This window comes from Macadamia integrifolia, unplaced genomic scaffold (genome assembly GCF_013358625.1).
Source record: "Macadamia integrifolia cultivar HAES 741 unplaced genomic scaffold, SCU_Mint_v3 scaffold1475, whole genome shotgun sequence".
NCBI classification, from domain to species: Eukaryota; Viridiplantae; Streptophyta; class Magnoliopsida; order Proteales; family Proteaceae; genus Macadamia; species Macadamia integrifolia.
In genome coordinates this window covers 32,041-43,175 of record NW_024868219.1, presented here as the reverse complement: position 1 = coordinate 43,175, position 11,135 = coordinate 32,041, and the positions used below count along the sequence as shown (strand labels likewise).

The following is an 11,135-nucleotide window of genomic DNA, read 5'->3' as shown; positions in this document are numbered from 1 at the left end:
AAAAAAAAAAACTACAATTGGGTCTAAAATATAATTGAGAATAGATGAAATCAACCATATGTTTGGGATTCTATCATCCATATGTAGCCTGGCTAATTCGATTCACTAATATATAAACACTTTTTGAATAATGATATTCCTAAACTTTTTTTTTTTTTGGAAATAATGCCGAGTGAGCAGCTTCAAGATCATAAGGATTTCTATACCAAGTAAGGGTTAAGCCAAATAATAATAATAATAATAACAATAATAGTTATTCTAATTTCTTCAATACCTCTTCGAACCTCTGGATTGAGCATGACAACATAATAGGACCCTCGTTTTTGTAATTCAACTCCTCATCTTGTTTCAGTAATGCTTGGAAGTCTGGAGACGAAAGATGCTTCAATGGAACCACGTATCTGGTGCTTTCCTCACCCACATATATTGGAAAACAACCTTTAGGTACCAGAGGCAGGCCTTCGACATTGTCTTCCACCTTTCCAATACATTTGTAATTGATCTTTGCCCGCATGCTACTGAGTTTCTTCTTCAGTGAATGCATTGGAAGAAATATGAAAGCCACCAACATAGGAAAGATGAAAGGTGGAGATGAGGGGGAAAAAAACAAAAATAGCTGGTAAGAAAAAGTGCCTGAATATTTAAGAAGGAAGTTGAGACTTGGGAATAAGTTGTATGGAGAGAGAGAGAGAGAGAGAGAGAGAGAGAGAGAGAGAGAGAGAGAGAGAGAGGTGTGGACAACTTTGTTGATTCTAAACATCATTGACACTAGGAGTTTTATTTGATCAGAAACTTTTAGAAATTCATCACATCATTATGTTGTAATCTTTTGTTTTACTGATGGCAAAGTCAAAGGTGAAACTTAAGATTACATATTAGCCTTTGTTTCACATCACACATATTAGTCTTTGTTTATGGCCCAGATGTTGATCTTGTATATATATTTTTCATTTTCTTTAATATACATTTCGTTTATTGTAATAAAAAAAAAAAAAAAAAAAAAAAAAGGTACATCACATCTTATGGTCAAATACTATGTGCATAATTTCAAACCGGTAGGGCAGATTCTTATTGTCCATTCATGGGGAGACCCACCACATCGTCAAAAAACTTACTTTAATATAAGAGCAATCCTTTTTTTGCTATAGGTCAACAAAGAATGTTTAATGAATAAGAGAAAAAATGGCCATAGCCAAATACAAAAGCAAAAACCATAATCAAATTTTTGCAATTATTGTTTTCTGCTAAACAAAATTGACCTATGGGGTATTCAGATTCGTCTTTTGTAGTTTTTCCCTTACTGTACTTCTGTTTTTTGGGTTATACAAAAACAAATCTGATTTTAGGCAATTTCCTTTTTATGGATTATATTATTTTCTCCTCTTTTTAATGAATTTCTAATTTACGATTTTTTTTTTTTTTTTGATCTATTACTTAATGACATCACCCATTGAATTCTGCAAACATTGCTTTCTTCTAAATGAAAATTGACATATTATTTTGTCCTTGGGAGGAAACAGAAGATGTGGATCATCATCCATCCAAAAAATAGACTTATCGTCATGGGTGACACAATGTAGTGCTTTCAGGCTGATCACACATTTTATATCTTAGGCTACAGTGTAACAGATACGTAAGGCTACATGGAGAAACTTATTTTGATAAGACTAAAGAGGGGCTGTCAATGTGTGGGATCTTGATCTAGATATAATCCATAATCTGTTTGCGTTTGTTAATACTTTTTGATAGAATATATATATAATTAATATCTAGAATTGACAGTATGAGAATGATTCTCCCTCCCATCTCTTTTGTGGGTAAAGGTCACACATAATTTAAGATCATAAGAAATGTAGGGAAAGTCTTCTCAGATTTCAATATAAAGGTTTATGAACACATCGCAACTCCCTTAAAAGGGGAGAGAGAAATTTACTACAAAAATATTTTTCAGATAGCCAATTGGAGCTTCTAATGGTTTTGGATGAAGATTTGTAAATAAAGGAAATAATAAGAAATAAAAAAGAAAATACATGGAGAGAGATCCACAACAAAAGCATAGGTCTATCCCTACATTCGAATCAAGGTGGAAGGGAAATTGAAGAGGAAACGAGGATAGCGCCAACACAAGGCATCCAAATACATAGGCCTACCCAAGAGAACCAAGCCGAGTAATTTGACGTTTTCCCCACTTTGATTTTTTCGGAAGAAACACCATGATCCCACGACGATTCTTTGAAATAAGGGAAATTTACTATCACTCCCCTACACTTGACCTATATTTACTAAAATTCCCCTACCTTTTACATTTTTTTCTAATATTTCCTTGCTTTTTGATTTTTACATATCTTTCTCTCCTGTTCTTTTTAAATACCGAGATTAATCCTTCTTTCACCTATAACCTATTAAACTTTTTTCAAATTGACTAGTTTAAAATATGGTTTGAACCAAACCACTGACAAGTTTTGTTTCATCCAATCATCAAGGATATTGATATAGCTGATGTATCCTTAAAGATATTATTTATTTATTATTATTACATTTTTTATTTCATCTCATCGAATCATCATCATCATCATCATAAATTTAGCGATCTAAATTTTTATCGGTATTAGATTGGTATTGGTCTTAGCCGATACTAATTCAAATCAGTAATCTCAATGTTACATTCCCCATTTAGGGTTGTGACACATGGTTTGAGGGAAATAAAAAATAAAAAATTTGTGATACCCGATTAGAACATATGATACCGATATAGATATAGAATTAATACAAGTATTGGATCAGTATGTAGATATCCGATTGGAACATATGATACCAATATTAGATATAGATCGATTACCAAATTATTCTTTTTTGAATTTGCAATATCCTTGATGATTAGATGAGACAAAACTTGTTAGCGGTTTGGTTCAAACCATCTTTTGAACCAATCAATTTGAAAAAAAGTGTAATAAATTACAAGTGAAAAGAAGGGGTAATCTGGATATCTAAAAAGAGCGGAGAAGAAAGAGATGTAAAATTTAAAAAGCAAGGGAATATTAAAAAAAAAAAAAAAAAAAAAAAAAAAAAAAAAAGGTAGGAGAGTTTAATAAATATAGGCCAAGTGTAGGGGAGTGATAGTAAATTCCCCTTGAAATAATGAAAAGACTAGCTTGATTCCATGCATTACTCCGAATGGAAAAATAACCATCAAGAAATCCCTTCAGTATGAGTTGTTGGCAAGATGGGCAATAATTCCCTCAATATTAATATGAAGATTAAATAAATAAAATTTTTAAATCTACCATTGGAAAGACAATAAAAAATTACTACATGTCTAGGCCCGATCTGAATAGAAAAAATGACATCCACCCATAGACTTATTCAACCTAAATTTGGTTTTGAGCAGCCATGTTAAGAATATTAGGACAAAACAAAAATAATGCCATCAATAACTTTGGAAATTTGCAAAAATGTCATACATCAATGGTTCGATTTTCCATGCTTAAATACAATTATATTCCATTATATGGTATCAACTGTCATTAATCCACAAATATCAGATATACCATTCTCAACTGCTCCTGATTTCATAAGCCATACGCTCACACACTTCAACTTCTTTTGTCAACCTGTATTGTGTTCGCAGATATTTATATGTTAAGTTTGTTTTGAATTTTTCACCTGCTTTGAAGAATGACCTATTTTGATATATTTTGATGATAACTTGAATGAGATTTTTCCTAAAATCTATGATGGTAGCAGAGAGGTTAGGTCAATCGGGATTTTTGGGTTGGAACGATCCGATCCACTATGACCTGATGAATTGACCAGACTTGGAGGAGTATATAATATTCTATCGTCTTGTTGAGCAAATATCAAACTTTGGGGTTTTTTGTGTTAGGATATCTGGACGAGTTTTCTTGTCGCGATTTGGATGCTCTTGAGAGAATTTTCCATTGTTATTAACTCTTCTTTAATCATAGTGAAACATTTTTTTCTTCGTCCAAGGATGTAGCATACCACATTGGTGTGTGAACCTCTTTAAATCTGTGTCTTGTGTGAATCTTTGTCTCTGTTTTTCTTTTTATTTATTGGTATTTGATCTAACACTCTGTATATAGACAAGACATTGGTTATGATACCCTCCAGATTAAGTTACCAACCAATCCTACCTAAGACAGGTTAGTCTGTGCGTTTACCAAAACAGGAACCAATATGATGGTCTTTCACTATAACTGAACTTGATACAAGAGAATATATGTAGTTGGATAGGCCAATGAATTTCTAAATGGAATTTAGGGAAGAAGCTAGGTTTTATGATGGACGCAACATGGGAAAAAAAAAAAAAAAAAACACAATTGCCTTTCAAAGAGGGCCAGTTGATCCACCAAATAATTTGAATCTAGATATATCCAATGCTGAAGGGGAGGGGAGGAGACGGAAGGGGAGGCCGGGGACCTTGTCCAGTGGACCACCTATATATCCTTCGAGGAGTTTCTCTACTTCCTCTGATTGCAACTTATTGCGGTCAAAGATGCTCCTGGTTCCTTTGACTAGCTTTATTTGGTTGAAAAGCTTCATCCCTAGTTATGGTTTACTCTATCTTGAGAGCTCTCAATTTCACCCTTTCTATTAAAGCTTTCATTCCTCACGGCTCCGTTTATATTCTCAATTGTTGTCTTTATTGGAATGCTAAGCAAATGTCTCACTTACGCTTCTCCCTTACATTTTCTAGGAAGATTTGGAATGGTATCTTTGTAAAGTGCTGGTCCTCTCCTAGGCATTTTTTGTCTTTGTTCAATCAAGAATTAGGATGCCCAGTTATAGTTTTCTCTCTTTAAGAGCTCTCACTTTCACTCTTCCTACGCAACGTTGTTGGTGTACGATGTCTTGTATTCTGTCATAGTTTAACCCAGGGAGTACTAGTGTAGCGCCTCGACAGGCAGGACGACGGTCCCGCTAGTCGATTAGCAGACTGTGGGGATTGCAAAAAGAGTAGGAGGCCCCCTTGCATAGTAGGGGCCCCACGCGAATTTTTTATTTGAGGGCAATTGTGTACTTTTTGGATTAGGGTTTTTTGTTATGTATTTATAGCGATGATTTCTTTTTCTGTAATGCAAGCAATACTGAGAGATGTGAGGGACGAGCGCTGTAACCCTATTCTCTATTGATAGTGAAGCAGGATCTCATCTCACCATGGACATAGGCAATCTTGCCGAACCTCGTAAATTTGTGTGCATTGCTTATTCTTGTTTTTTCCATTATCTTTTGTATCGTTTTAGTATTGCTACAAACCTTTCATTCACTATGATTATATCTATATTCCCAATTACTGCATTTGATGGATTGCCTAGGAAGATGTCTCTCACTTATTCTTCTCCTACACATTCTCTAGGAAGATTCAAGATGGTATTATTGCAAAGTGGGCCCTCTCATAGTAGATTCAGTCTTTCAATCAAGAATGGAGCTGGGTCCTATCTTACTTTAAATGAAATTCTATCTTTGACATCATTGGCTGTTTAGCTTTTATGTATCAATGTATCACATTTGGTGGGACTGAAACAAAAGGCAATGGAATTCCTCCTCCAAGATGTGTCTTCAGTTTTGGGGCTTCTAGTACTTTTAATGTCCGTTAGAAGGCTCTCTCGCTCCCTTTTCCTTGTGTGAATGAGAAACCTTTCTCCCCCCCCTCCAAAAAAAAAGAAGAAATATACTGTGAGAAATCAATTTATTGTTTCCTCTTAGATCATCCTAATCCCCCTTAGAGTTTGTTCACGGGATGTTTTGTTTTTTTTTTTTTTCCTTTTGTTTTGTTTTTTTTTTTTTTTTTTTTGATGATTTTTTAGGTTGAGATTTTGCTCTAGTAAGTCTTTGTCGGCTTCTTGCTAGTGGTGGCTTTTCCCTTTCTTCTTTCTTTTTTTTAATATATTATTTTGTTTACCTAATAATGATGATGAATTGAGAAGCATTATTTAATTATTCTAATGACTCATCCATATGAAATTGGTATTTATTCTCTTATTAGATGTGCTAATAATAGAAGGGCTTTGCAGTTGGATGTCAATTGTCAATGCTCAGGGATGCAAAACAGCCCTAGAATCAGCCATATCGAATAAACCCTCTATCTGAAAACTAAGCGATTCTATGGTTTTGGACCCAGAATCGGCCATATAGAATCGGGCCGATTCAACTGACCCTTTTCTAGTTTTTGAAATAGTGGGTGGGACTGTTACATTGAGGCTTTGTTTGGTTGTAAGGGAACATAAAATTTTTATGTAAAGTGAGATTTTTTTGAAGAGAAAGTAATTTTAGGTGTTTGATTGTTCGGAGAATATGTTACATGTGAAATTTATTTTAAATACGTTAATAGATTTGGATGTGTTTGTGGATAACGGTTTGGTGAGGTGCTATGTGTTGTCATCTAATACTAGAGATGCTCAATATTTGTTTGAAGAAACTTGTAAGGAAAAACTGATAGCTAGTTTGGACTTTGATGGTAAGTGGTATGCACAAAAATTTTGCTCAAATGAAGCGTATCAGTTGTTTGATTGAATAATCACGGAAGGGATTTAACCCAATGGTGCGACCCTGGCATATGTATTGCCTGCCTGCTTGTGCCAGATCAGGCTGTCTAGATTTGGGTGAATGGATTATTGTCTTTATAATGGGAGTGATCCTTGGCACGTTCATGTTTGGCACATTACGCCAAAATAAAGCGATTTTGATGGCTCGAAGATTGTTTGATGAAATGCTTTAAAAAAATACAGCTACTTGGAATGCCATGATACGTGTGTTAGTTTTTCATGGACTTGTGCAAAGGGCTCTGGAGCTCTTCTTGGAGTTTTGGAGTTCAATTCATTAACTGAACAAAGTTTGTGGTGTGGCTGGAAGGTTTGTAGTTCGGGCTACAACCTTACTGCATGGGTCAAAGACTCAAAATTAATTTCACCTCACTTCCATTATAACTAAACATTTCAAAAGGAAAAAAAATTCCTTTTCCCTTCCAATCACTTCCTTTTGCTTTATTTCCCTTTCTCACTTTCCTTGCAACCAAACAAAGCCTGAGAAAATTACAAAGGCAAATAAGATCTGATGATTCTGATCATTTCATCTACATCTTTCTGATTAGGAAAACCCAAATTGAAATTTAAATACTACACGGTTCTCATTTGCACATTTGGAAACCTAATAATCTTACTTGAAACTTGAAACCCGAGAATAGTCCCACCCATGGTTCTAAAACTTAGATCTGATCGGTCAATATCGGCTGGAATAAATTCATATCGGTTTCGGCTGATCTTCGATCCCAAGGGTAAATATAATAAAACTTAAATTTTATTAAAAAGCAAAAATATATCTACCCGATACTGTTTGTTCCAAACCAATCCCAATTGGTGTCGGCTTGATCGATCTAAGACCATTACCGAGTTTTAGAAGGTTTCTGTCCACGTCACGTTAAGATTGGAAACATCAATAAACCTTAACTCCTTACCAATATTAGGAAACCTTAAAAACAGTTGAAACTTCTATTTCTAATTGAACTCGACAAACCAATATGTAACCGTAACATCAATAAGCCTAAACTTCTATTAGGCTTCTTTCTCTCCTTCTCTCTCTTCATTTGTCAAGCAACCTTCCAATTTGGTTTTCCAAGTTGGGGTAGAAGTAGGGATTTGAAATTCTAGTTTTACATGAATGCCCTATATTCCATAACCCTTATAAAAAGGGTCAGTCCTTATCACTCTCTATTGATCTCTCTATTTTACGTGTTAATCCATTCTTAACTTCCTCTTCCTTTCATCAAGAAAGATCAATCATGCTTCCAACTGTTACTTCATCCATGCGTGCAGACCATGGCGAACCCATAAACTCCATTGAATCAGAAATAGAAGCATCAATCTGTTTCATAGTTCAATGTGAGGATATTCCAGTAACAACCACGAATGGATCATCACCCCAAGTATTCAACATTGAGCTCCCTTACCTGATTAACCCTCAAACCAGAGAGTTGTATATCCAAGATATGCTTTCACAAATAGAAATACCTCCCTCCTCCATTTTGGGATTAGCACAACAGATATCCAACTATGCTGCTGCAGAGGCCTTGTTGTGCCAAGAGAGAGGGTCTCAATCCTTGCATATCACCGTAGATCTTAATGTTGTTCTTTACAGAACTATCGAAGAAGAAACTGAAGATATCGAGGCTACATTGATGGATATCGCTCGAGAAGAGGGTTTTAGGTTGACTCCAGCGTCACGATCTTCGATTGAGGCTTTGGAGATTAAGAAATTTGATGATACACAAGAGCCTGAGACTTGTATGGTCTGCATGGATGAGTATGTGACAGGAGTCGATATCGTGCCATTGCCTTGTTCACATTTCTTCCACAGTGAATGCATCGTCAAGTGGTTGGAATACAAGAATTTGTGTCCGTTGTGTCGCTTTGCAATGCCTACAGAGGATTAATCTCTGCTGATGACCATGCCGAAGGAGGAAAGCATCTTAGGATTTATCTTTTTGTTGGTTTTGTCTAGAGTTGGTTAGATTGTATCCCTATTTTTTATTATTATTAATATATACCTTGCTTATTTTTAGCCAAAAAAGGAAAAAAAGTAGGAACTGTATGAGAATTTAATGAAAGTTTTAATTCTCAATCAGATCATATTCTTTGTTTCTTCATATGGTTTTAATGCTTGTGTAATTAGAAGGTTTGTTGCGGGTTGGTTCAGATTTTTAGAGGGCAACATATGTTTCAGGATATGATTTAAATTTTTTTTGGTAAATTCCTATTCCACAATCAACACCTATTTATGGTAAGAAAATTGAATACTAGGATTTCTTAAACGACCTTGATGGATTCCCATCCAAATTCAAACATCATCTCCTCAAGACTAATCAAAACCCATTCCTAGTTAGGAAGCCATCCACTGCCATGGACAACAGTTTCCCAAATAGATGGTTGGTAATACCTGGATAGGCCTCTAAGGAGACAACAGTTTCCCAAATAGATGGTTGGCAATACCTAGATAGGCCTCTAAGGAGATGAAAATATTATGCTCTCCTTGCTAGGGATGTAAATGGATGAAATTTAGATCGAATGTAACACTATCCATATTTACATCCCATCATCTATTACATTGGTCAAATTTCATGGGAAGTGATTAAAAAGTGAGCTTAATTAAGGTTTCGTTGAATCAAGAATCATATCAATGGAATGTAGATGCATTTTCATTATTCTATCCCTTTGGGCTCACTTATTAGGCACTTCTCATACTTGCTTTGCCATGAGTATGTGGCTTTGGATGCTCAATTTGACACACAAATGCAGCCATATGAGAAAAAATGGTGACCCCAACTATGACAAATATTAAAGTTCTTGGAGCAAGTTTAGTCCTAAAAACATAAGCAGATTATATAAGCTTCTTAATATCTATTCGAAGACAACATAATCATCGAAGAATTAGCAGATATAGGTTTTCTTATTGAATAGTGCTTCTCAGTTCCATGTCAGTTGGGTCTATGCATTTACAATCATCAAAGGTATAAATATTTGAGGAGGCACTGGAATTAAATTAAAATAATATTCCACCTGTAGAGTTTTTATTGTTTTTGCACATTACTTACTTTCTGCAGTGTCTGATAGAGTTTAAATTATGCTAAAAATATTCTCTATTGGTTTGTAGATCGCCTGTATTATTGCATAATATGTGCATACATGCATCCTGTGAAGAAATGACACATGGCACTCAAAACAACAGAAGAGTTTGGTGGAAAAAGAATTACCTTGTGCCTTATAATGAAGGCTACTACTCTCTAATTCCAGTCAGTTCTATTGATAAAACTCATCAAGTTCTCTCATTTGAACGAAAAAAAAAGTATTTGAATATAGATCTTTTCTCATACTTCTATATGTGTGCACTAGAGTAGCTCATTTCGAGGATTTCATGCAATATATACATTATGGAGGAACATTCATTCCCTTTAACGGGCAACAAGGATAAAACTAAGGGCCAGTTTAATTTTGTTTCTAGAGACGGTTTTTCCATTTTTCTGTGCTCAGTAATAGAAAAACATTCCAAAAATCGTTTGATTTTTTTGTTTCGTTTCACTAATTTTTTGAAATAGAAATAAAAATTTATGCCTACTTTTGTATATGGAAACCGGAATGGAAAAACAAGTTAGATTTGTTTTTCTGTTTATATAAACAAGTGAAAGCGACAAAAATTGTGAAACCCAATACTTCACTCGACCTATCCAAACCCCTAACCAATTGTTGAAACTTCTTTCTATCCAAATGCGGTGATTCCAATTTGGTTGTGCAAAGCTCACAATTTCGTATTGCCTTCATCCTTCTGAAGCTCATAATTTTGGAATTGCAAAAAGGTATTTGATTTTTTGTTTCCCAAAAAGTTTTAAAAGTGTAATCGAGTTCAAGACATTGTGACTATTGAATCAACGGTTTGAGAAAGGCATGAAAAACGAGGCAATAATCCAATGGTTTGAAAAGGGTGTGGAAAACAAGGCACTAACAAAGGATCGGAGAATGAGGTGCTACGAACTATAGAATCATCACCTCATCACGTGAAGCTTGTCCAAATAATTATGAACAAGACCTGGGCGATGAACACTAAAGAGAGGAGCGAATCTAACTTTTCCATCAACCAAACCCATAACAGACGATCAAGCGGTCCAGAATTCTCTTAGATGAACTATTAGACTCTGGTCTTAGTCCTGTGCCTAGTTAGCAATTCGGCCGAATAATTCGCGAATTATTCGGCCGAACCAAATTTTTCTGAATTAAATCAAAAATTCTGACCGAATCCGAATTAAAAATAAAATTCGGTAAAAAACACGATTTTTACTAATTTGAATTTAAAACACGAATAATTCGGGCCAAACCGAATTAAACCGAATTATTTGGTCCACTTAAACATTATTTAAAAAAAAACAAAAAAACAAAAAACAAAAAACAAAAAAACAAAAAAACAAAAAACAAAACGTCATATTCGCTTTTTTGACCGCTTTTTTGACCGAATCCTTAAATTAATTAATCGAATTATTCCGAATAATTCTCCGTCCGAATAATTCCCGAATCCAAATTTGCTAACTATGGTCCTGTGTAGGCTGCCATGTATACATAGAACACTGCTGT

General features: G+C 34.8%; 2 protein-coding genes across 2 annotated transcripts in view; both read left to right on the top strand.

Annotated features, from left to right (window-relative positions):
• LOC122063847 overlaps window positions 1-6,739 on the top strand; it is a 12,052-nt gene extending 5,313 nt beyond the window's left edge. The window contains exons 4-5 of the mRNA XM_042627551.1: window positions 6,353-6,478; window positions 6,609-6,739. Coding sequence (XP_042483485.1) covers window positions 6,353-6,478; window positions 6,609-6,739 — 257 coding nt within the window. The remainder of the gene's footprint in view (window positions 1-6,352; window positions 6,479-6,608) is intronic.
• Window positions 6,740-7,773: 1,034 nt separating this feature from the next.
• Window positions 7,774-8,563, top strand: LOC122063841 (E3 ubiquitin-protein ligase SDIR1-like). The gene has a single exon (XM_042627547.1). The coding sequence runs from the start codon at window positions 7,799-7,801 to the stop codon at window positions 8,447-8,449; it is 651 nt and encodes a 216-aa protein (XP_042483481.1). The 5' UTR covers window positions 7,774-7,798; the 3' UTR covers window positions 8,450-8,563.
• The last annotated feature ends 2,572 nt before the right edge of the window (window positions 8,564-11,135 follow it).

Excerpts from the sequence above, each read along its gene's own strand:
- LOC122063841 (XM_042627547.1), top strand. The coding sequence starts at position 7,799 with ATGCTTCCAACTGTTACTTCATCCATGCGTGCAGACCATGGCGAACCC.